Source organism: Phasianus colchicus, chromosome Z (assembly GCF_987193195.1).
Source record: "Phasianus colchicus chromosome Z, bPhaCol1.hap1.1, whole genome shotgun sequence".
NCBI lineage: Eukaryota > Metazoa > Chordata > Aves > Galliformes > Phasianidae > Phasianus > Phasianus colchicus.
In genome coordinates, this window is record NC_143476.1 from 6,355,568 (window position 1) to 6,380,075 (window position 24,508).

A 24,508-nucleotide genomic window follows, 5' to 3' on the forward strand; every position below is an offset into this window, starting at 1 on the left:
TGCCTGTGTGCACAGAGTTAAGGAGTGTTTGTGGGATGTTTTGCTGGCATCTAACGGCTGTAAGGGGAAGTCAAGAGAGAAAACTTGTGAATGCATAGAAGGGATGTTAAAATCTGGAACAGACTGTTTGGATCATTCACAGCTGAGTCCAGATTGCCACACTGTCAGAACCTGGGGCCTAGGATTTTCCTTTAAGAGTGCCAACTGCTCATTTTAAATGATAAAAAGTAACATTGATAGAAGCTTCCCTCCTTGCATTAGAATAAGGCATTGATATTTGATGTTTCTGTCTTTCCATTCCTTTAGCAGCCTGGGTGTTGATGCAGCTGTATGCATCTGCTGCCCTCTCCTTCTGTTTTGTGTAAAAGAACAGTAAAATATGCAATCAGTGTGAGATCTTTCTGAAGTATTTTACTTTATTTGCCCCTAGGCTGCAATGGCTGGGAAATGGCAGTGTCACCCAGGAGCCCACACGGCGACCTGATGTCTCATTGTTGGGGTCTATTGGAAACCACCACGATGACAAAAGAATGCCTGGGATTCCTCCGGCCCAAATGCCAAACCTTGCACTTGGCTGTGCTGAACCTCATGAGGTTCACCCAGGCCCACCTCTCAAGTCTGCTGAGCTCAAACAGATGTCATTTTTCTCGTGTCCTTCCATTCCGAGTCCATCTGTTCCCCAAAGCAAAAGAATTTGGAGGGAACCACCGACAGTTATGTGAGCGATTTCAGCGTCTATTTCTGATCATGGCAACAACTTCAGAGGTCACACTTAATTTACGGTGCCCGTTGTAATTCTGACCAAGGCTGCAGTTGCAGCTGACTTCCCAAGGCTGCAAGACGTGGTGGTGACACAGCCTTGTGCTTCTGCATTGGTGCTCATCCCACGTTTCCTTTCTCTGTCTCGCAGGTCAGCTCCTGCTGGAAGCAGATGGTATCCCAGTGTGAATGAAGGTCAGTGCAGGAGCAGCTGCTGATGGGAGGAAGGAAGTCCATGCTGAAGAGCTCTGAAGCATCTGCAGGTATGGTTCTGGAGGAGGCAGCAGTGATGTCGGAGGGCTCCCCAGCAGGAAGCTGTCTCATCCAAATGCTTGCTGAGTGGTTGGAAGGGAGCTTTCTGCATGGCAGCAGCACCAGCTGCTTGCTTCAAATGCTGCAAAGACAAGGATTAGCAGGAGTTCCAGTATCTACAGTATCATCACGAATCACGATAGGATTACAATGTGTCCTCATACAAACGCAGCCATTTCTCTCTGAGTCCAAAGGCTGTCCGGAAAGCATCTGTGAGGTCTCTCACACCAAACCACTGCTGTCCGTGTGGGATCTGACTCATTAGGGTATAGGGCTTAGGAACCACAGGCTGTCTTTTGAGAACGGGTTCAGTCATTTCCTTACATCTTGCACCAGCCGATACGTGCCGTCTGCCTTCCGTGCCGACAGGATTGGGGTGTTATAAGGCCACAGACAAGGTTCCAGAAGACCATCCTTAACCAGTGTCTGTGTTACAGCTTTTAGACCCACTCTCCCTTCTAAGGCTATGGGATATTGTTGCTGTTTCACAGCTCCACTCCCTCCTTGGGCAGTTCTTTGTAAGGGAAAATTGTGAGTCCACCCCGATTTCCTTCCCCTGCCCACAGCTTTGGATTCATTTCTTCTTCATCACAGCTGATAACACATTCATTGACACCTGATACCTGTTTCACAGACTTGCAGCTGTAATCCTCATTTGACTGTTAAATCTCTCCCCCATAAATCGGTCCCTGCTTCAGGCACAGAGAACAATTGCCCTGCAACTATTTTATCTTTCCATTTTAGTTCTGTGGTCTCCAAGAGTGGAGCTGTCACTTCTGATCCCTCAGCCCCAGTTATGCACAACAGCCACATCCAGATACACGTCTGGTACCTCTGAACTAGCTAATGCTGTAGGATGGAATGTTGTTTCTGCACTGGCTATCAAATGTGGGATTGCTCTGAAGCAGTACAGCACGATGTGTTTTGTAATTTGCCCTTAGAAACAGTTTGAAAAAGTAGAAAGACTTTATTAGTATTAGTATTAGTAAAAAGAAGTTATTTCATAACATATTTTAGAAATACAGTTGTTCAATCATGTGATCAATTCTCACTTACAGAACTGTAATAGTTACAAATTGCATGGGTTTAGTATTAAGGACCAGAAAGCATGTTGTAAGGCCATTCTGTTTGGATAGGAGAAGCTCAGCAAAAGAAAAACAGACTCCAAAGAAGCCAGGGCCTCCACACAAGGCCGAACTGACTCACTCTGTGGGCAGGTTGGGATGCAACAGGCAGGCATCAAGAGACTCCCCTCTGTCCTCCTTCCAAACTTCTCTCTCTTCAGGGATGAGCAGGTGTCCAGAAATAGTGGCCAAGTGTTGATAAGCAGCTGTCAGACGTTCAATAATTAGCAGTATACCTGCTGAGCTAGCAACAAGTGGTGTTTAGCCAGTCACACACACACACACAGAATGGCCCGGGTTGGAAGGGACCTCAAGGATCAGGAATCTCCAACCCCCTGCCACAGGCAGGACCACCAACATCTGTAGCACTGCACATATGCACACTGCTGGATAGAAACAGCAGTGTGGGAAAAAACTGTATGCTGTGGATGCAAAGGGTGAATCAGAATGGCTTAACAGCTGTCCCACAAGGAAAAGCAATCCCTTACCTGCTGTGCCATGCTCATGGCAACACCAATGCAGAAGCCAGCAGCTGATGCCCACAAGGACAGCCAGCCTGGACTTATTTTCACTACATATCTTTGTCCTGATGTCCTTGTTGAACCTGGGACATTTCTCCATCTCAGTAGAAGAGGGCTAGAGGGGTAGAAAGCACGCACACTCTCCTCTATTTTTCTGACACTCAAAGAGAAAGAGAAGATGAAAACCAGCATTGTTTCCCTGCCCACGGCAAACACCAGCCTTTCCATCCTTAAAGTCCTTCCTGACATCAGCAGCAACTGAAACAACATCCCACTCACCTTTGCCATGTCTGGCAGAGGTTGCAGCTTTTTCTATTGCATCCTTCTTGCTTTCAAGTCAACAGAGTCTATGTCACTCAAGGAAAAGCAATCTGTTACCTGCTGTGCCATGCTCATGGCAGCAGCAATGCAGATGCCAGCAGCTGATGCCCACAAGGACAGCCAGCCTGGACTTATTTTCATTACATATCTTTGTCCTGATGTCCTTCTAGAAGCTGGGACATTTCTCCCTCTGAGCAGCAGAGGGCAGGATGGGTCGAACGTGAGGGCACACTCTGCTCTTTAACTGGCACTCAAAGAGAAAGAGAAAATGAAAACCAGATGTGTTTCCCTGCCCATGGCAAACACCAGCCTTTCCATCCTTACAGTCCTCCTGACATCTGCACTCATTGAAACAACATCCCACTCAAGTTAGCCATGTCTGGCAGAGGTTGAAGCTCTTTCTATTGCATCCCTCTAGATTTCAAGTCTAGAGCTCCTGTGTCAAACAAGGAAAAGCAATCTATGACCTGCTGTGCCATGCTCATGGCAGCAGCAATGCAGATGCCAGCAGCTGATGCCCACAAGGACAGCCACCCTGGACTTATTTTCATTACATATCTTTGTCCTGATGTCCTTCTACAAGCTGGAACATTTCTCCATCTCAGCAGAAAAGGGCAGGAGAGTACCAAGTTGCAGGCACACTCTCCTCTTTTTCTGCCACACAAAGAGAAAATGAAAACCAGATGTGTTTCCCTGCCCATGGCAAACACCAGGCTTTCCATCCTTACAGTCCTTCCTGCCATCAGCAGCAACTGAAACAACATCCCACTCACCTTTGCCATGTCTGGCAGAGGTTGCAGCTCTTTCTATTGCATCCCTCTAGCTTTCAAGTCAAGAGCTCCTGTGTCACACAAGGAAAAGCAATCTTTTACCTGCTTTGCCATGTTCATGGCAGCAGCAATGCAGATGCGAGCAGCTGATGCCCACAAAAACAGCCAGCCTGGACTTATTTTCATTACATATCTTTGTCCTGATGTCCTTCTACAAGCTGGAACATTTCTCCATCTCAGCAGAGGGCAGGAGGGGTCCAAGGTGAGGGCACACTCTCCCCTGTTTATCTGGCACTCAAAGAGAAAGAGAAAATGAAAACCAGATGTGTTTCCCAGCCCATGGCAAACACCAGCCTTTCCATCCTTACAGTCTTCCTGACTTCAGCACTAATTGAAACAACATCCCACTCACCTTTGCCATGTCTGGCAGAGGTTGCAGCTCTTTCTATTGCATCCCTCTAGCTTTCAAGTCAAGAGCTCCTGTGTCACACAAGGAAAAGCAATCTTTTACCTGCTGTGCCATGCTCATGGCAGCAGCAATGCAGATGCCAGCAGCTGATGCCCACAAGGACAGCCAGCCTGGACTTATTTTCATTGCATATCTTTGTCCTGATGTCCTTCTAGAATCTGGAACATTTCTGAATCTCAGCAGAAGAGGGCAGGAGGGGTCCATGGTGAGGGCCCACTCACCTCTATTTATCTAGCACTGAAATATTAAGTCAAAATGAAAACAATATGTGTTTCCCTGCCCATGGCAAACACCAGACTTTCCACCCTTACAGTCCTTCCTGACATCTGCACTCATTGAAACAACATCCCACTCACCTTTGCCATGTCTGGCAGAGGTTGCAGCACTTTCTATTGCATCCCTCTGGCTGTCAAGTCAAGAGCTCCTGTGTCACACAAGGAAAAGCAATCTTTTACCTGCTGTGCCATGCTCATGGCAGCAGCAATGCAGATGCCAGCAGCTGATGCCCACAAGGACAGCCAGCCTGGACTTATTTTCATTACATATCTTTGTCCTGATGTCCTTCTAGAAGCTTGGACATTTCACCATCTCAGCAGAAGAGGGCAGTGGAGTTCCAAGGTGAGGGCACACTCTCCCCTGTTTATCTGGCACTCAAAGAGAATGAAAAAATGAAAACCAGATGTGTTTCCCTGCCCATGGCAAACACCAGCCTTTCCATCCTTACAGTCCTTCCTGCCATCAGCAGCAAATGAAACAACATCCCACTCACCTTTTCCTAATCTGGCAGGGAGGTGATGCTCTTTCTGTTATACCCCTCTGGCTTTGAATTCACCAGTGCTTGTGTCACACAAAGAAATGCAACATTCCAGCTTTTCTGCCATTTCCATAGCAACAACTATGCAAATGTCAGCAGCTGATGCCCACAAGGACAGCCAACCTGGACTAATTTTCATTACATATCTTTGTCCTGAAGTCCTTCTAGAAGGTTGAACACTTCTCCATCTCAGCTGCAATCATCAAAAAGGGTCCAAGTTTAGGGCACACTCTCCTCATGGCCTCTTGCACTCAAACACAAAGGGATCATGAAAACAGAAGTGTTTCTTTGCCCATGGCAGACACTAGCCTTTCCATCCTGACAGTCCTTCCTACAATCACCTGGAATTGAAACAACATCCCCCACATCTCTTTTTTGAACTTATTCATGCATGAATAATAATAATGAGAATTTTTCTGTAAATCTTATTTCTGTATGGCAATGATCAGATAACTGGAGCTTTTTTCTCTAGAACTATCCAGGAAATTTGCATTGCTTATCTATGTACGCAAAATGTTTTTGCCATTCATCTCAAATATCAATACATCTGGCAAAATAAGATAGAAAAAGTATTTACAGACATTTTTGGACATTGATTACTTCTGGTCAAGTGGGAAAGAATCCCTAAGCTGCAATCATGAAATTCTTTTATCACTTTCTCTGATTTAGCCAGTGTTACTAAAAGGGAAATAAGACACAGGCTTTTGATAGCAGCTGCCAATTTAAGAACGATAATAACTTGTATTATTCTTGGCTAAGATCAAAGTCCTGCATTTCAGGATTATCTCCAGCTCATCAAGTATAATTAACAGTTTTGGATAGCCACATTATTGTATAGCAATATTGTCTTCCTGCAAGAATTGTTTTGACACGTGCCACAGGTTGTTAATAGATTGCCTGATTACCATTTATTTTTTTTATTGGCTTATGATGACTACAGAAAATTATACAGCAGCACCATAAAAACTTTAAATCCTATCCCATGTATCTGCACTCATACGAAAATCATATTGGAAAGCATTGCTGAAACTAAGATTACAAAATAAAGCAGAGGACAATTTCAGTGAAAGCCTGCAGGTTTCACAGCTCTGCCCATTTCAAACCCCTGAAGACACCCACGGGTTTCCTGCTGTGGGACACAGGCACTCACCTGCAGCTCAGCACTGCCTGCTCATGCCTGCGCACACCTTCAGGCTGGAACCAAGGAAATCCTCAGCAAAGACATCAGTACACTTTTGTTATGATGACTTTCCTAAAGAAGCATCAAATATTTCTTCACGAGAAATACTGCAAGTCCCTTTGACACTAGCCCTTATTTTAAATGTTTAGATTTGTGCTTCATTCAGGCGTGCTGTCACTCCCAAAAAGATTTTTATTCCTTTTCATTCTGAGGAACACAGTGATTTCTGCCTTGTTCACTGTCTGTAGGCACAGCAATACTCCTGCACCTTCAGGGAAACAGCAAATCCATCTCTTTCACACCCTACTTCTATCAAGCTCATTCACCTTACAAGGTATTTATTGCAAGCAGCTCTTCCAAAAATGGAGATTAACAGAACCTGCAACCCAGGACACCTCAGTAAGCCAGTACTTTTCATCTCCTGAAGGTGTAGGTAGACACAGAGCTGGAACATCTTTTCCAGAGCTGTGTGATGCTGTCTCATCTATGTTCCTTTACTGTTGACTCAGTGTCACTTCTTATCTAACCTGGTTGCATCCCAGGATTTCTGGTGCCAAAAATAAACTGACAGCTTTCATCACTAGTTAAAAGGAAACTGCAATAGGAAAAGCAATTTTTCTGATTTCTCTGTTGATCAAAGATGCTTCATGCAAGCCTGATGCAGAAGAAACAATATCAGCTTTAGAATGACAGTCATGACAGCAGCATTTTCCAGAGTACTTCAGAAAGAACTGAGCACTGCCCCAAGAGCTTCAGAGCGGCAGGCTGTCACAGTGTGCCAACCAGCTCAGCTGTGAGTTGGCACTGAAGCTGCACCACAGGGAGAACAAAGCCCCCTGTGCACCCTTGGAGAGCCAAGGGTTGGAGATTCATGAACCTTGAGCTCCTTTCCAACCCGGGCCATGCTGTGATTCTGGGATTCTCACCTTTGCCTCATCTGGCAGAGGGAGGCAGCTCTTTCTCTTGTCTCCCTCTGGCTGTCAGGTCACCAGGGCCAGTGTCACACAGGGAACTGCAAACACTGTGTGTGCTGTGCCCTGCCCATGGCAGCACAGAGGCAGCTGCCAGCAGCTGATGCCCACAAGGACAGCCAGCCTGGACTTCCTTTGATTCCTTCCCTTTGGATCAGCGTCCTTCAGGAAGGCGGAACATCTCTCCAGCTGAGCAGCAGAGGACAGCAGGGCTTCGTTGTCTGGGCATGTTCTCTTCTGGCCCTCTGGCCCTCACAGACACAGGAGGAGGACACAGAGGCTGCTGTCACACAGCCAGCCCTGCCTCTCAGGTCAGCTCTCAGGCCATCCTCTCTCCCCTCAGCAGCAGCTCACTGTTCTGCACTCCTCTGGCCTGGGCTGGCAGAGGTGTGCAGCAGTTCTGCTGATCTCCCAGTGCTGGCCATGTCTGCAGTGCCTGTGTGAAAGACACAGGAAGCTGCCAGCATTGCACTGCTCTGCTGTGCCCCTGCCATCACCGAGTTTGCTGTCAGCAGCTGCTGCTACACGTCCATTCAGGCACAGGCCTTTCCTTCCTGGCCCTCTTTCCCCCCTCTCTCCTCTGCTCTCTCTCGTGCTCCCCTTTGGCCTGGGCTGGCTGAGCAGTGCAGGCCTTGTTGTTGCTCCCTGGGCCAACTACGTCACGGTTCCCCGTGACTCTGCCAGCTGCTCTGACACAGCGACTGCGTCCTCAGTGTGGATTCCAGAATGCGACAGACGTCCAGAGAAGACTTCCAGGGCTGATTGGAACATGCTGCCATCAAGAACTGCCATGGCTCAGGCCCCCTGGGAATCTGCTCACAGCGAAAGCTGCTGTCACTCTGTGTGGGCACAGCCTTGTCTGTGTAGGCCTGCTCACACTGCAGCCCCTGTCTGCACCAGAACCGTGCCGATCCACCTTCTCTTGGCCTCCTTGCCTGCATGGAAAAGGGCAGCTTGGGCTGAAGTCCCTCAACTTTCAGATGGCCGAGTGAAGTCTCTGAGCCCTGGTGACCCACTCAGCTCTTCAGCCTGCTGACTTGCTCTGCTGGGGCTGTCTTAAAAGGCAGAGGGCACGTTATCCTAATGTCCCCACATCCATCCCTCTTAGCATACTGTAGGCCAGTTCCTAAAAGGACACCTGCACAATCTCTCTGAATGTTAATCAACACGTAGTTGGTCTGTGCACTGCAGAAATTGCACCTTGGTTTTCAGTGGTGATTAGCTATGTGTTTAGTCAGAGGTGCAATGGTTCTAATGGTGAGAGAAAGACATTCCCAGTTGTCATCAGGTGGAACACACTTCAGACTGGAATCCTCAAGCAGACTGCAGTCAAGCTTTCTTAATTACTCGTTGTTGTTATCAATTCAGACGCATCTCTTAATTCCTGCCTGAATGAACATTTTGTAATAATCTGCTGAGACAGTGCAAGGCTTGACAATGAGACTATAGTTTATTAAAGTAGCACTTTTTACTTAGGTGCACTTTTCATCTGTTGAACTTCCTGTCGTCTATTGGAAATCTCTGGCACCAGTGCATAAGATTCACCTATTCTATAGAAGTCTGACTGAACCCCATACTGGGATTATTTTTGTTCAATCCAAGCACCTTGGACGTTACTATACATTTATTCAATCATGAGGTAAGTCTGCTTCAGAAGCAATATAGAAAGCATAAAGGGGGAAGAAGATAATGTATTAGTGAAGACTTAACTAGTATTCATAAACTGAAAACTGTGAAACACTATGATGATTACAGAATTTCCCGGAGAAATGTCAAGTTCTTATCTGAATGCTAAATGCAACATCAGTTCACTTCTCACTGGGTTGAATGTTTTAAATATTTGGTAATAATAATGGTTCCTTAATTCTGACATTTAATATAAAAACATTAAAAATGCTTGTAAGTACTTTTTCGTTAGAATGACAGCAGCTAAACAGATGAAGTGGTAAAAGACAGCCAAATATCACTATTGAAGGCAGTAAGGACCGTAAGGATGGAAAGGCTGGTGTTTGCCATGGGCAGGGAAACACATCTGGTTTTCATGTTCTCTGTCTTTGAGTGCCAGAAAAATAGAGGAGAGTGTGCCCTCACCTTGGACCCCTCCTGCCCTCTGCTCCTGAGATGGAGAAATATCCAATCTTCTAGAAGGACATCAGGACAAAGATATGTAATGAAAATAAGTCCAGGCTGCCTGTACTTGAGGGCATCAGCTGTTGGCGTCTGTGGGCATCAGGAAGGATGGAAAGGCTGGTGTTTGCCATGGGCAGGGAAACACATCTGGTTTTCCTGTTCTCTTTGTCTTTGAGTGCCAGATGCCAGGAGGATTCCTGTTTCCATGGACTATCAGCAAATTGTCTTTCACTTTGGCAATCACACATTCTTCTGGACCCTGAGGATCCACCTGACAATTTGCCCATAGTTCAGACTAGACAAACACAGACTGAAGAATCTCTCAGTTTTCAGCAGGTCCTCATCAGGTGGAACTTTGGTCCTCTCCTCCAGGCTGCATGACGTCTCTGGAATACTACCAAAGAGGCAAAACCCAAGGAAGTTGTGGATGCCCCACTCCTGTATGCATTCAAGGCCAGGCTGGATTTGGCTCTGGGCAGCCTGGTCTAGTGGTTGGCTGCCCTGCACATAGCAGGGGGTTGAAACTAGATGATCGTTGTGGTCCTTTTCAACCCAGACCATTCTGTGATTCTATGATTTAATCAGAATGTAAATGCTGTAGTGTCTCCTCATAGGATGCCAAAAATCAGTCAAGTCCTGCAGTACTCCAGAATAAACACTGCAAATACACTGCAGTTCATTTAATCCAGCCAATTATTCAGTGCACTCTTTTTCTAGCCAGGCTACTTGGTCCTCTACAGCTTCTGGTCTTCTGAAAAACATCAGTGTTTTGTTATTCATTTGGAAGCTCAGTGTTACGTCCTGTGACCTCTCTAGATTTCTCCATGAGAATATGTAGAAATCTGTAAAGCTCTGATGTCCCTCAGTTCACTACACAAAATTTAAGGGCAGTGCCAAATTCCGTATATCTAGTTCATCCTGCAGAATGATGCCATTTTTTTATCTCAGTGAAAAGTATAGCAGTCAAAACAGGACTGGATTTTTGTTCCAGCGCAGACCAAATTTCCTGCCTACCTTCAAGAAAAGCTCATCGTGTGTAGCTACAGTTACGTACAGATGCAGCTCCTCTGTTAAAATGTACAGAGAGAATGTTCTCTAACCTTGATATGAGATATTTACTGATCTTGTAGCATGAGTGACCTCCTGATTCTTCACGCCTGACAATTTTTAAATAATGAGAAATAAAAACACATATTTTTCAAAACAGGTATAGAGATTGACTTACAAAAAAATGTTTATCTTGAATCAATCATACACTCACCACTGCAATTAAAAAAAAAAAATAAGAAAGAAAGAAAAAAAAAAGAAAGAAGAAAAGCCACATTCTTACAGTGGCATTTTACAGTATTGTAATTCTGTTGTGTGAAATCAAGGTTCTCTCATCGTGAAATAATGATCAAGTTCTCTTTTCATATCTAAACATACAAATGCTAAAGGCAGCAGTGCTGTTCAAGAATACATTACCAGCTCAAACACTGCTTTGGCTATACAACTGAAGGTAGTAAGGAATTTTATCAAGGAATCACAGAATCACAGAACTGCCAGGGTTGGAAGGGACCTCAAGGATCATGAATCTCCACCCCCCCTGCCACACTCAGGGCCACCAACCATCCCACCTAATGCTAGACCAGGCTGCCCAGGGCCCCATCCAATCTGGCCTTGAACACCTCCAGGGACGGGGCATCCACAACCTCCCTGGGCAGCTGTTCCAGTACAGTACAGTCATGTTTTAATTTCAGTCTGAGTCAGGACACACTGCATAGCAGAATACTTGTATTTGTACTGTATTAATTGTGACTTTCAGAGTTACAGTTAAACAGTTTGGGCCCTGATGACTTCAGCTGTTGAAAATAATGCAGCCTAGTCACCTCCTTGGACGGTGACAGCAGTGGAAATGTGAAATTGCTGCCTTCCCTTTTCTTTTTCATGGTTTAGACTCTAAGGTTAGTGTTGCTAGCTAGGTTTGTCATGTTTCTAATGTTATTAGAAATGTAGCAGCAGAGCTCTAGATAGACACCAAAAGAAGTGAAGCTTCTATCTTCATGTGGGCTGGACTCTTAACTGTACGCTTTTTAATAAAGGAGATTATTTTGTATGCCAGCATTTTCTACAATAGAGATTAGTGTGTGTAATACTTTCCATGTATCATCTTTCCTCCTTTCTCACAAGGGAGAGCAGGGGCTCTCCCTCAGCTGAGGTCATTCCCTGCTTGGAATTCCGCATGGAACCGGAACCCCAGAGCCGAGTGCATCACAGAACATGCTGCGTTTGGGGGCCTGCAGGGCTGCCCTGCGTGCTGCCTGGTCCCCAGCCATTCCCTGTGAGGTGACACTGCGCTGTGATGTCACAGTGGTACCTCGTGCGCCCTCGTGGCAGCGGTGGGAGCGGTGGCTCAGTCCGCTTGTGGGACCCGCAGGAAGCGGAACCAGAGAGAGCGTTGCGTCTACCTGGAGATTTCCTGCTGTCATGGAGCGGCTGAGAGCCCTTCGAGGTGAGTCCCTCCACCTCTCCGCACGCCGTGACGCCGCCCGAGCGCACGTGTGCCTCCAGAGTCAGTTCAGGCCGCGCCGGCAGCACCGTCCTCGCTCTGCTGAGCGCAGCTGCCCGCCGTGGTTTCCCCGGCACCCCAGCAAGGGGAAAGCTCCCTCCCCCGTCCCCGCCAACCGTGGGGCTGGAGGAGCGTTCCTCCCAGAGCCGGCCGGATGCTCGGCCCTGGCTCCGAGCGACACCGGCGGCAGCTGCTCCGCTCTTTGCTTCCAGGTCTCTTTGCCTGTGTGGGCTGCGTGCCCAGACGTACGCGTCGCAGGGAGAGAAGCAGGGTGCCGAGCCCTGTCCCTGTCTCCGCTGTGACTGTGCTGCAACAGCGCCTGCAAGACCGGGAGGTGAGCTGGGGACGTCCGGCCGTGAATCCTTGCCGTGGCGCAGTGCCGTGGTCCTGTGGGTGCCGGGCCGCGGCACCACACCGGCACGGTGATGGGTGGCAGTGGGCGGCTCCCCGAGAGCAAGGGCAAAGCAAAGCATGACTGGTCCCTGTCCCCAGGGTGATCGAGCACAGGTGTACCGCGAGCTGGAGGGCGCCCTGTGGGAAGACGACAGCCGCCCGCCGTGCGGAGTGGTGAACCGGCTGCTGGCAGAGGTGTCCCGGGACCTGACGGCAGCCCAGGTGAGGGGTTACAGCCAAAGGCAAAGGGAGCCGCTGCCCGTGCTGGTGTTGTGCTGGTGGACGGCGGTGGCTCAGCCCTTCCCGGGGTCTCAGGCAGTCTCCTGGACGGTGTGTCACCAGTGACTCCTTTTCAGGGTGTCAGGGACAACGTGAGGATGGCTGCCAGCAACGTCCTGGTGGCTCTGGCCCGGATGCATTTCAGCTTGGTGATGGCTGAGCTCCAGGGCCAGCTGAAGGCCATCGGGGAGAGACCCAAGGATTTTGTGCTCATCACCCTCAGCAAACTGTTCGGCATCTACGGTAGAGTGCTCTCAGCCACCCTACACCTATGACAACTGGGGAAAGGGGTCTTTCCTCTCTGGGGGATGCAGGGCTTCCCCCCCGCCTCTGTTGCTGCCAGGGCTCTGACTGTGGACCTCTCCTTCCTCTGCAGCTCCACAGTGCATCCCCTTCACGTGGCTGATGCTGGCTGGCCTGCGCAGTGTGGTGGGCCAGGTGAGGAGCGGCCGGACCCTGCGCCTCGCTTGTGCTGGTGAGTGCTGGCTCCAGAGCAGGGGGCCTCGGGACAGCCCTTGCACCTCGCCCTGCTGCAGGCTCTCACAGGCTCCCTTTTCTCTCATTCTGTTTTAGAAAAAGTATATATATATATTATTCATTATTTTTGTTTGTTTGTTTGTTTTCAGTTTTGAAACAGTGGCTGGATGGAGTGAAGTCTAACTTGTCCTCTGGATCCCAATGCCCCTGGCCTGCCATGGAGAAAGAGCGGATCTATGAGAACCTTCAGGAGCTGCTCTTCTCTGTGCTGAGGAACTGGCAGGACTGCCAGGAGGAGGAGGTGAGCCTTGCTGCGCCCCCAGCCCAGGGTGGCAGTGGGGGCACCCATGTGGCAGCTCTGTCTGTGCCCAGTGGGCTGGCAGCTGAGCAGTGATGGGAGGGAGTGGGCTGGCTCTGCAAAGGGCCCCGAAGTGGCTCTGTGGCAGGGAGCAGCTGCATGTCACAGCATGTGGCAGGAAGAGCTGGGGATGAGGGTCTGGGGAAAACCTGCCTGCCCTCCAGAGCGAGCTCATCTCCTGCTGGGCGTGGGGGTTGGGGAAGGGGAAGGGAAAGAGAAAGCCTTCTCTGTAGGAAGGGCAGACCTTCGGTCTTTGATGCCGGGCCTCTGCCATCCCTCTCCAGGACAAACAGGCTGTCCTCGGGGCCGTGGCTGCCATGCTGGATGTTCTCCTGCAAGAGGAGCTGCACCAAGAGCACGTCTGGGAGCAGCTCCTCTGGCTCGTGCACCCGTGTCAGGAGATCCAAGACACCTGCAGGGTGGCCAAGGTGAGACGCTGTGCAGGGCTCAGGGTGGACGTGGGGCCAGTGCAAGTGCCACGAGGGGTCGGGGGGTGCAGGGAGGAGGTGGGGAGCCCTTGGAGAAAGGAGGAATGGGTGCCTGAGAGCCTGAGGAGCTCTGTGTTAGCAACTGGGGGTCAGTTGCATCTGACTGGAGGAGAAGAGGGCTGCTGGGTGGGAAATGCCTGCAAATGATGCCCAAACACAGCTTGTTTGAGAGCAGAGAGACTCTCGGTGCTGCTGGGAGGTGGGGGATAAAAAGCCTGTGCAGGAGCTTCTCCCTGCAGAGAAACAATTGGGAAAAAGTTTTTCCACTCCCAAGTGGCTAGATGTGGCTTCATCCCTTTCTTCCTCTCCTTGTCTCTTGCAGAGCCTCACTGTCTTCCTGGAGGCCTTAGAGGGCATTGAGTCTGTCATCCAGAAGGACAGGTTTCTGGACATCACGAGTGCCGTGTTCTACCAGGTAAGGGGAGCCTATCCCTGTGCCCACAGCAGTTTCCCTCTTGCCTAAGTCTCAGGAGGAGTGCAAAGGTCTGAGCTCCTGACTAATGCAGCTCAGCCTTGGCTCCTGCATGCTCATGGCTGTTCCAGAACCGTGCCTGTCCCCCCGGGGATGCTGTGAGGCAGGCTGGGTTTTGTCTGCCTGTGCTCTTCCTGAGAGTGCCCAGGGAGATGAGAGCAGCAGCACAGCGTATTTTCCATCCTCAGTGCTGATGTGATTTTCTCATATGGACTTTGTTCCCACAGCTCTATGACAACACCAAGCAGCACAGTGAGGCTGATCGTGCGGAGCTGACCCACTGCATCCTGCTGCAGGGTAAGGAGAGGAGCTTTGGCAATGCTTGGCGGTGCCCTGGCCAAAACCCCTCTCACAAACCTCAGGAATGGGCTTGAGTTTCTTGCTAACATAGCGTGGGATTTCCTCCCTGCAGCCCGGATCTGCCCAGAGGAAATGGTCCTGTTTCTGCAGTCACAGCTGGGCGAGGACTGGGAGGCTGGACGCGTGGCAGCACTGGGTCTGCTCGGTGCTCTGGCTCGCTCTGATGGTCAGTACCACAGGCTGGGACTTCCAGGGATCCCCTCTGCCATCGGGGTTGTGGCTCCGCTCATGCTTCTGTGCATCTCTTGCAGAGCCCGTGATGATGGAGAAGCTGCCCCAGGTGGTTGAGGCTGTGCAGTGTCTGTGCAGCGACCTCAGGATCCGGGTGAGCTGCTTTGGGAAAGGAAAGCTCTGTCAGGGTGGTGATGCTGCTGCCAACACGGGCAGGGCTGGGGTGACTAGAGAGGTGCTGGGGCATTGACCACACGGTCGCGATGGCTCCTGTGGGAGAGCAGGCAGAGCGGAGCGGGCAGGTCCCTGTGCTGTGCTTGGAAAGTGCACAGCCTGGTGCTACGGCCTGGCCCTCACCTCAGGAGCCAAGGCTTCTCCTCTGCTCCTGTTGTCTCTGCTCGTGCCCAAAGGCTGCCCCGATGAGCAGGTGGCTTCCCTTTGCCTTCTGACCTGAAAAATCACACCCACAACTGACCCCTGGCAGGTGAGGACGGCAGTTCTGCACTTCATCAAGGACCTGCTCAGTTCGAACACCCGGAGCTGCTCAGCCTGGGATGTGGTGGGGCACATCTTCACTGAGTTCAGCCGCACCGCTGGAAGAAGGGTAAGGACAGTGGGCAGCATCTTCTTTGGGAAGACCTGTGCTGCTCAGAGGGTGGCACAGAAGCACCGCTGGGGCCGCACCTGAGCCTCCTGAGAGGCTCCTGAGAACTGAGGTAACCGGGTTTCAACACCGTTGTTGTGCAGGCAGCTGGAGACCTTTCGGCCCGGGAAGCCCAGGAGGAAGGAGCTCTGCAGGAGCTGTGCATGGACATCCTGGGGTCTCTGGACGTCTCTGCGACAGGGATGTCCAAAGTAAGTCACATCTGCCCTGCTGCTGCTCCTTGCCTTCGCACCACCTGTTCCTCATCCCACCGCCCCAGGTCTCTCCTCCAGCGTGCTCTGAAGCACGCAAGGCTCAGGGAAATTCGCAGAGTCCTCTTCGTCTCTGAGCGGAGGCAGGAATGCTGACACGCTCAACTGCCTCGTTCCCGACAGCTCCTGTGGCCACGGCTGCTGCTGTTCGTGGTGCCAGCCCAGCACACCGGCATGCTGATCCCGGTCTCGCGCTGTGTCCGAGCCCTGGCCGAGAGAGAGGATCTGACAGGACGGCGAGTAGAGGAGCTGGATCCCCATTTCCTCAGCTCCATGTTTCAAGGTAGGAGCAGAAGCTCCGCCAGTGAGCTCTGCTGACCTGTGCTACCACCCAGAAGGGACAGCGGAGCTGCGCGTGGCTGGGCACGGAGCGTCTTGGAGTCTGACTCAGCACTTTTTTCTCCTCACAGGCCCACGACTGACTCCCCAGACACTGCTGGCGCGCCTGCTGGTGAGTAGATGCTCCAGAGCCCAGTGCCACCAGCCCCCGGGAGGAAGCAGCACGGCCACGGGCAGAGCTGTTGGCTGCTCCTTGCCTGCCAGGGCAGAGCCACGCTGCTTCCATCCTGGGGGGAAGCCGCTGCTCTTGCTGCAGAAGTGACCCTGCTTCTCCTTGCTCTCGCTCAGGTGGTGGCAGGGAGCCCTGTTGCAGGCAGCGAACTCCAGGCCGCTGCCTTGCAGCTGATGCAAAACCTCCACAGCAGGTTCCACAGAGCTGTGGGGGCCATGTGGGCCGCTGAGATCCCCCTGCTGCTGCAGTGTCTCCAAGGTAAAGTGCTGGTGGGGAGGGAGAGGCGGAGGCAGGGAAGGGCGGGAGTGAAAATGCAGCTCTCTCTGCAGGGTGGCAGAGGGGAAGCATTGCCTGCAGCCCAGTGCTTGCTCTGCTGCTGTTCCCATTCCAGGGAGACAGCGCTGAGGCCCGGGGATCTTTCCCCGCGGGGATCTGCCCCTTCCAGGACACGGATGGGCCCTTCACGTCCCCTCAGTTAGTTCTGTGTTCCTGCGGGGACAGTGTTTGTGGGGAGGGACAGGTCATGGTGGAGGGGGTGCGGGTCCCAGCTTGGCAGTGTCAAGTGCCCAGGCCAAGCCAGGTTTGCAGCAGCTCTTCTTCTGTGCCTTGATCCCAAGTAAGGGTCTTTTTCTTCCTGTTGCTGTGCAGGGAAAGATGAGAGCTTCCTGGATGCTGCAGGGTGGGAGCGCCGTCTGCTGAAGGTACAGCACTGCTGGGTGCAGAGAAGTGCTTGCCTGCCCCAAGTAGCCCCGCTCCCATATGAGCCACCACGGGACAGGAACAGCCTCTCCAGTGCTGCTGAGGAGCCTTTGAGGCGCTGCCTCTTCCGCTCTGTCCCAAGCCCAAGGGGGGTCTTAGGAGAAGAGCGGCAGGAGGCTTTAAGGGAGGGAATGCTGGGGGAGCTGGGAGAGGAACTGTTCTTCCAGACACCTCTCCCCAGAGGGCTGCAGCAATTGGGAGTGAGGGAAGAGGCAAAGGGCAAGGGAACATCGTCTTCTCCTGTTCTCCAACAGTTCCTCGGGGCGTCAATGGACACCATACGGGATGAGGCCTGGATCGAGGCCCTGAGCTGTGAGCTGAGCCGGTGGCTGAGCAGCTCTGCCAGCAGCTCTGCAGAAAAGGTGAGTTCCCCCCGGCTCCACGCAGCGGTGCAGCTGCAGGTGTCCAACTGGGGCTGGGGCTGCGGCTGGTGCTCTGCCCACGCGGGATGCTGGTGCTGCTTCCCCAGTCTGTGCCCCCAGAGGGCCTTTCCCTGCAAGCTGCCCAGGGATGGATAAAGCTCGGCCCTGCAGCTGCTCTCAGCGACTCCCGGGGAGCGTGGCTCCTTCCACCTGGCCCTCCCCCAACAGGTTAAGCTGCTGCCACATCTCAACTTCTTCCTTCCCTTCCCCTGCAGTCTTTCCTGTACAAGGCTCTGGGCACAGTGCTGGGAGCCTGTAAGGGAGTCCTCCACGTCCAGGAGAAGCTGCTGCAGCACCTGGAGGAAGCAAACGCGGAGGACCCATGTGAGGCCCAGGTGAGCCCTGCTCTCCTCCAGCTCCTGCGAGCATCCCCGCTCCGTCCCTGGGGCAGAGGGCTTCTCCTGGCCCTGCTCCGCGCCTTTCCATCTCCTCCCTGCTGCCCTTTTCCTCAGGAGAGGATCTGTAGATGCAGGCCTGTGCCAACTGCCCCTTGTTCCTTTGTGCAGGGAATGGTCTCTCTTCTGAGCCACGCGGCTGAGAGTAACTTCCAAGCAGTCCTGGCCACGCTCACCACGTTTGCGTCCAGGCTGTGCAAAGGCCGCAACGCGAGGATTTCCAGGCGCAAGAAGGTAAAGCGTTACGGGTTTCCATCTTGGCATTCTTCTGCCTTATTTTCTGCCCTGGAGCCCAGGTGCATCGCGGGGCACTGGGGGCCGTTGAGCGAGTGTCTCAAGGCATTTCTTCCCACACAGATGGAGCTGGACAGCACGAGAGCTCAGGCCACACGCAGCGCTCTCGTGCTCGCCCACGGCAGCTTGGCACTGCGTGCCTCCAAGGAACAGCTGCTCGCCCACCTGGAGGGAGACATCGTGGGCAACATCCTGATGCTCTACAGCTGCAGCTGCCGGGTGAGAGCTCAAAGCGTGCCAGGGTGTCTGAGCGCCCAGCTGCAGCCCCTCCACAAGGGGGGATGCTGAGAGGGGCCTTCCCTTTCCAAAGGTGCCTCGGGGAATGGTTTGTGCCCAGATGAAGACCCAAGCCCTTCCCTTAGCGTTGCCCCCACGTGTCCCCCTTGCAGCCCTTGTCCCGTCCCGCAGTTCACAGAATGTTCTTCTCTCTTGGGCCTCAGGACCTGCAGAACAACCTCGCGCTGGTGCAGAGCATCACCGACTTCAGCTCTGCCTTCCAAGCAGTCGTGGGTGATTCTGCATGCTTTAATCCCTCCTTGAAGGGAAAGCTTCTGGAGATCCTGATGGTGAGTGCCTAGAGGCAGGGCTGCCTGCAGAGTTCTGGGCTGTGCCACGCAGCCCACTTCCCTGGGGGCACACAGGTCTCCATCAGCCACACGTCTCCAGCTGGTGGGGACTTTGGGTGCTGGATGCAGCTGCTGGGCAGCGGGCTAGGTGCACCAGCTGTCGAGCTGCTGCATCCTGCAGTGCTTCCATGGGAAACATGGGAGTGATGGGGCTGGTGTGTGGCAGTTGTGCCTGTCTCGGGGCTGGGTGGAAAAGCTCTCATGTGCCCCCTGCCCACCTTGACAGTGTCTCTCTGGGACTTGCAGGACCTGCTGAAGAAATATTATTCGGGCATCCCTGTCTCCCCAGTGCCCCTCAAGGTGGTTCTGGCCCTGGAGCAGCTGAGGTAAGGTCTGAGGTTGCAAGGCAGGATGGTGGTCCCCATTTTCGGTAGCTCCTGAAGGCCTGGAGGGGGTAGGGGAAGAGGAGCTGCATCTATAGGAGTGAAGGCTGGGCTGTTGTGCCCGGCGAAGCTGAGGTTCTGGGCAGGGAGAAAGGCCCTGGTGCTCCTGTCCCCTGGCAGGGAAGAGAAGGGAGAGTTGGGGTCTCCTTCCCTTCAGAGAGGGAGCTGGTTCAGTGCTGCCTGGGAGGAGGTGGGCGCTGCTGGAACTGAAGACAGTGCTCAGCAGCAGGAGCTGGGGGTATTGGCTTGGTAGCTGTCGATTAGGAGAAAGTCAGATGCTGCCTGAACCAGTCTGGAGAGCACTGCTAAAGGCCCTTTCTGATTTCTCTTCCTTCCTCCTGTCAGCAAGCTGAAGCCCTGTTTTGAAAGCAAGGACATGCGGGAGATGTTGGTCCTGTGCTGCAAGAACATTGTGACGCACCCTTCAGCAGAGATGATGCTGAAGATCAGGAAGTCACAGCACGCAGCGCAGTACCTGCAGGTAACCTGCCGTAACTTTCCTGGCCACCTCTCGGTCAAACCCGACCTCAGCACACGCAGCCTATGCTCTGGCAGCAGCCGTGAAGCTAAACCTCACTGCCCTCTTCTGCTTTCAGCTTCAGCAAACGTCCCTGAAAGCTCTGGGCCGGCTCATGGCGGTTCTGCTCCAGACAGAGCCCAGCGGCGGCTTCTTTCAGAACATAGTGCATGTGAGTATGTGTGGGGCAAGGGAGAAAGCATGGTGCCTGTCGGCAGTGGGGGCAGATCTGGGGACTGAGAGGGTGATCAGAGGGGAGCAATCTCCTGCTGACGTGCCAGCTCACTGCGAGCTCAGAAATGGGCAGAGCGATGGGCCCTGCAGGGGAAAGGCAGGAGCCAGCCCCTGGCAGGCCACAGCCGAGGAAAAGCTCCCGGGTTAGCAGGCAGGATGACTGCAGAGAGCGGGGGCAGCAGTGCCGGTGCTCAGTGAGGCTGGAGGCCACGTGGAGCCACAGGGCAGCCTTGGGGGAAAGTGCTGGGGAAGGAGGGACAGGGAGAGGGGCGGCAGGAGGGAAAGCAAAGACGTCCTCAGTGAGACAGATGCTCTACCCCAGGTCCTGCAGAAATCCATGGTAGCAGAGAACGTGTGGGAGCGCAAGAGGGCCCTGCAGACCTGCTCCCAGCTGCTGGCTGTTTGCGAAGAGCTTCAAGTGAGTAAAGAGCCCCACCGCATGCCCCCTGCTCCCTCCCCAGAGCCCCTGAGCTAGAAGGCGAGCTCCGCCCAGCTGTGCATGCTGTGCCACGGCGTGAGGAAGGCACAGGCGGAGAAGCCAGGGAGAGCCGGGGCTGCCTACAGCTTTCTTCCTGCCTCTCACCCCTGCAGAGAGCAGATGCCTGCGAGCACTTTGGCTCCCTGGTGGGATTGCTGGCGCCTCTGACGTGCGACCCCATGCCCGCATCCCGCCAGTTGGCTGCCTCCTGTCTGAGCTCCCTTCTCCGAATCCAAGGTGAGCAGAGCAGGTTGCACCAGCCCTCTGCCCTCCTCCGTAGCACTGCCAGAGCCCCACGGGCTGGGCCCTGTTTACAGGAGGGAGAGGCACCGTGCACAGCTCTCTTCTCATCCCCACCCTGTCCTCTGTCTCTGCCCCGTGGAGAGCGGTTCCATTTCCAGAAGCATGACTTCCCTTTTCTCCCTGGGCTCTTTCCAGCCAAAGCAGCCAACAGGGAGCCAAGAGACATCGGGAGCCTGACTGAGGGACTGCATGCCTGCAGCACTGTCTCTCAGCTCCAGACCACGTCCAAAATGGCCATGGTAAGTGGACCCAGAAAGGGGTGGTGGGATCTCTGTGCGGAGGCTTCTGCACGACTCTGTGCTGCTCCCAGCCTTTCACACCGTTTCCAAAATGAGCTGTCACCCTGAGACCGCTGTTCTCAGCAAGCAGCAGGAGGCTCTGAGCTATGGCTGGCCTTCAGGCACGCAGTGCAAGGGGCTGACTCCATGATGTGTGTGTGTGTGTGTGTGTGTGTGTGTGTGCACTTGCGTGCATGTGTGACTGTGGCTGCTGGGAGGTAGGCTTTGCATGTCAGCAGACACCATGGGTGCAGAAGCTGAGCGAAGGCTCAGCCGCCTTCCGTGTAAATAGCAGGGTACGGACAGCAGGAGCGTTGTGAATGGCCGGCAAACCACTGAGCTAAGAATGCCCTCCAGACTGCTTTGTGCTCTGAAGAGCTGCGCAGAGCAGTGATGGGATCTCTCCTGCTTCTCATCTCTCTGCAGATCGTGTGCAGAAACTTCCCCGTCGAACGCACCGTCGACTTCATGATGGCCACCAAGGAGACCATCCGGAAAGCCACAGGAGTGCGCGTGCGTGCTGCTGGGAAGTGGGTGACCACCTTTCTGCAGATGCACGGGAAGGACATCTGTTGGAACGTAAGAGACTTTCTTTCTTCCACGTGTCTTGGTTTGTTTCTGGCTGTTGCACCATGCCCTGTGCCGTCTGCCTCTGGAACTAAAGCAGCACAGCCTGAGCGCAGAGCCAGAGCTTGGACAGGGGGGCTGGTTTGAAATTTAGGCTTAGGCGTTGCAGCATGTCAAGGGAGCAGGCACTGCTCCTGTGCTGAATGCCCATGGTTAGGCCCTGCAGAGTCCAGGATGCAGCAAGTCATTCCTTCTCCCCTTCTTCTTCCAGGTGCCACCCATCCTCTACATCCTGCGCAGCTGCGCGTCATCTACGCAGCAGAGCACGTTCGTGCCCTTCCTGTGCCAGGCGGTGGTCATCCTCACCCGCTGTCACACTGAGGCCGTGATGAACAACTTCTCCCGGCCGCCTGGACCCACAGACAGGTACTGGCACTCCTGCCTTTGCTGTAGTTGTAGCTTGCCTCTGCCAGAGGGATCCAGGGAGGAGGCAGCTTTTCTTTTTTCCTCTCAAAGTCTGTGTGAGGTGGAAATTACTCAGTCACAACTTGAGACTCTCCATTTTCTAGTGAGACGTGGAAGAGAATAAGAGAGTTCTGCCTTCAACGGTGGAGCCAGTAGAAGAAAAAGGAAGAAAAAGAAAAGGAAACGAAAGGAAAAAGAGAAAACAAAAGGAGAGAAGAGAAAAAAGAAAAAAAGAGAAGAAGGAGAGAAGGGGAGTAGAAGGGAGAGGAGGGAAAAGGGAAAGGAGAGGGAATGAGGAGGAATGAGAGGAAAGGGGAGGGAAGAAAAAGGGAATGAAAAAGAGAAATTTAAAATGAGGAGAGGAGAGGAGAGGAGAGGAGAGGAGAGGAGAGGAGAGGAGAGGAGAGGAGAGGAGAGGAGAGGAGAGGAGAGGAGAGGAGAGGAGAGGAGAGGAGAGGAGAGGAGAGGAGAGGAGAGGAGAGGAGAGGAGAGGAGAGGAGAGGAGAGGAAAAAGAGAAGGAAAAAGGGAAGGAAAAAGGGAAGGAGGGGAAAGGAGGAGAGAAAAGAGAAGACGAGAGGAGAGGAGAGGAAAAAGCGAAGGAAAAAGGGAAGGAGGGGAAAGGTGGCGAGAAGAGAAGAGAAGAGAAGAGAAGAGAAGAGAAGAGAAGAGAAGAGAAGAGAAGAGAAGAGAAGAGAAGAGAAGAGAAGAGAAGAGAAGAGAAGAGAAGAGAAGAGAAGAGAAGAGAAGAGAAGAGAAGAGAAGAGAAGAGAAGAGAAGAGAAGAGAAGAGAAGAAAGGGAGGAGACGGGAGGAGAGGGGAGGAGAGGGGAGGAGAGGGGAGGAGAGGGGAGGAGTGGGGAGGGGAGGAGAGGAGAGGAAAGAAAATGAAAAGAGAGAAGGGGAGGAGAAGGGAGAGGAGGGAAAAGGGAAAGGAGAGGGGATGAGGAGGAAACAGAGAGGGAAGGAAAAAGGGAATGAAAAAGAAATTTAAAATGAGAGGAGTAGAAGAAAAAGGGAAGGGAAAATGGAAGGAGAAAGGGAAAGGAAAAGGGAAGGAAAAAGGGAAGGGAAAATGGAAGGAGAAAGGGAAAGGAAAAGGGAAGGAAAAAGGGAAGGAGGGGAAAGAAGAAGAGAGGGGAAGAGAGAAGAGAGGAGAAAGAAGAGAGGAGAGAGAAGAGAGAAGAGAAGAGAAGAGAAGAGAAGAGAAGAGAAGAGAAGAGAAGAGAAGAGAAGAGAAGAGAAGAGAAGAGAAGAGAAGAGAAGAGAAGAGAAGAGAAGAGAAGAGAAGAGAAGAGAAGAGAAGAGAAGAGAAGAGAAGAGAAGAAAGAGAAAATTGTATCATTTATTAAAAATAAATAAATGCGAGAATCCTGGCTGAGATGTGAAAAGGGTATTTTTTTAGCAGTCTTCCTATTTATAGCTGAAGGAACCTGGGAAGCTCATCTAGTGCAATCCCCTGCCTTAGCAGAACTCCTAGATTAGGTCACTCAGGAACGCATCCAGGCAGGTTTTGAGTAATGTCTCCAGAGAAGGAGACCCCACAGCCTCTCTGGGCAACCTGCTCCAGTGCTCCATCACCCCTACTGAAGGGTCTGAAAGTCTGAATGGCCTTCAGAATTGAAAAACGAGTTGAGTTATGAACTGTAAAAGTTTACCTCAGCAGTCTAAGTGCATGTGTCTCTCATGAAACTAGGACACATCTACACGTCTCTTTTTCCCCCTTAAATTCCTCACATCCCTAGCATCTATGACAAAATGTGTCATAATATGTTGGCAGACAGTGCTTGGTGGCAGGCTTTAATTTTAACAGTCTTTCAGACCAGAAGCTGTGTAGCTCAGCTCTAGATTCAACACTTACATTTAGACACTCAAATGTAGTTGCTGCAGACGCCTTAAATTTGGAGGCTCCTCAGTTGTGCAGTCAGACATGAGTACCACTGAGAGAATCTGGTCCATGTTGGAGCTGTGGGTGGTTCCTCACTGAGTGGCTGACGCTCGTTCAAAGCTCAGCAATGTCTCTTGGCAACTCAGATGCCAAAGAGGTATTTATCTGCTAGCTCTGCTTATCTTGGCAGCAAATCTGGAAATATTCACACAATAATTTGCATTATTTTGGCAACAGCACGAAATGTGAACCAACAGTAATAGAAGCCACTCTCAGCAGTGGCAGATGGGCTGCACAGCTAAGGGTGGAATTAGGCTGCAAGTTCACACATCTCTCACAACTACGCTGTGCTCCTAGTTAGATTCAGTGGGTTTACAGACTTCCAGAAGCAAAAGCAGCTGTCAGCCACGCTCAATTAGACAGGTTGGCAGATGTTTGGCCTCACTAGAACATCGTGAGGACACAGAACAAACTCAAAGGTAGCCCAGCAATAGCATTTCTCACACTGGAGAAGAGTAAGGAGGCTGTGGATGCCCATCCCTGGAGGTATTCGAGGCCA

The 24,508-nt window shown here is 52.2% G+C and overlaps 3 protein-coding genes across 3 annotated transcripts; all 3 read left to right on the forward strand.

Moving 5' to 3' along the window:
* Positions 1–12,390: 12,390 nt before the first annotated feature.
* Positions 12,391–19,837, forward strand: LOC149912326 (maestro heat-like repeat-containing protein family member 2B). Its single transcript, XM_090131005.1, has 19 exons — positions 12,391–12,507; positions 12,669–12,834; positions 12,968–13,066; positions 13,218–13,333; positions 14,237–14,329; positions 14,614–14,683; positions 14,799–14,912; positions 14,998–15,071; positions 15,402–15,521; positions 15,665–15,772; positions 15,956–16,115; positions 16,243–16,283; positions 16,460–16,612; positions 17,740–17,859; positions 18,031–18,153; positions 18,277–18,432; positions 18,654–18,779; positions 19,086–19,165; positions 19,819–19,837. The coding sequence occupies exons 1-19, from the start codon at positions 12,391–12,393 to the stop codon at positions 19,835–19,837; spliced, it is 2,055 nt and encodes a 684-aa protein (XP_089987131.1).
* A 9-nt stretch (positions 19,838–19,846) lies between these two features.
* LOC149912327 (maestro heat-like repeat-containing protein family member 2B) lies at positions 19,847–20,935 on the forward strand. The gene is made up of 4 exons (XM_090131008.1): positions 19,847–19,911; positions 20,296–20,391; positions 20,565–20,701; positions 20,890–20,935. The coding sequence occupies exons 1-4, from the start codon at positions 19,855–19,857 to the stop codon at positions 20,933–20,935; spliced, it is 336 nt and encodes a 111-aa protein (XP_089987134.1). The 5' UTR covers positions 19,847–19,854.
* Positions 20,915–22,455, forward strand: LOC149912328 (maestro heat-like repeat-containing protein family member 2B). Its single transcript, XM_090132583.1, has 4 exons — positions 20,915–20,993; positions 21,459–21,611; positions 21,871–22,025; positions 22,169–22,455. Exons 1-4 carry the CDS (start codon positions 20,985–20,987, stop codon positions 22,218–22,220), a joined length of 369 nt encoding a protein of 122 aa, XP_089988709.1. The 5' UTR covers positions 20,915–20,984; the 3' UTR covers positions 22,221–22,455.
* The last annotated feature ends 2,053 nt before the right edge of the window (positions 22,456–24,508 follow it).

Excerpts from the sequence above, each read along its gene's own strand:
- LOC149912326 (XM_090131005.1), top strand. The coding sequence starts at position 12,391 with ATGACTGGTCCCTGTCCCCAGGGTGATCGAGCACAGGTGTACCGCGAG. Across the intron at positions 12,835-12,967 it reads CAAACTGTTCGGCATCTACG|CTCCACAGTGCATCCCCTTC; the intron begins GTAGAGTGCTCT and ends CTTCCTCTGCAG. Across the intron at positions 18,780-19,085 it reads AGCTTCTGGAGATCCTGATG|GACCTGCTGAAGAAATATTA; the intron begins GTGAGTGCCTAG and ends TGGGACTTGCAG.
- LOC149912328 (XM_090132583.1), top strand. Across the intron at positions 21,612-21,870 it reads GGAAGGACATCTGTTGGAAC|GTGCCACCCATCCTCTACAT; the intron begins GTAAGAGACTTT and ends TTCTTCTTCCAG. Across the intron at positions 22,026-22,168 it reads CCGCCTGGACCCACAGACAG|TGAGACGTGGAAGAGAATAA; the intron begins GTACTGGCACTC and ends TCCATTTTCTAG.
- LOC149912327 (XM_090131008.1), top strand. The coding sequence starts at position 19,855 with ATGGCGGTTCTGCTCCAGACAGAGCCCAGCGGCGGCTTCTTTCAGAAC. Across the intron at positions 19,912-20,295 it reads TCTTTCAGAACATAGTGCAT|GTCCTGCAGAAATCCATGGT; the intron begins GTGAGTATGTGT and ends GCTCTACCCCAG. Across the intron at positions 20,702-20,889 it reads ATCCAAGGTGAGCAGAGCAG|CCAAAGCAGCCAACAGGGAG; the intron begins GTTGCACCAGCC and ends GGCTCTTTCCAG.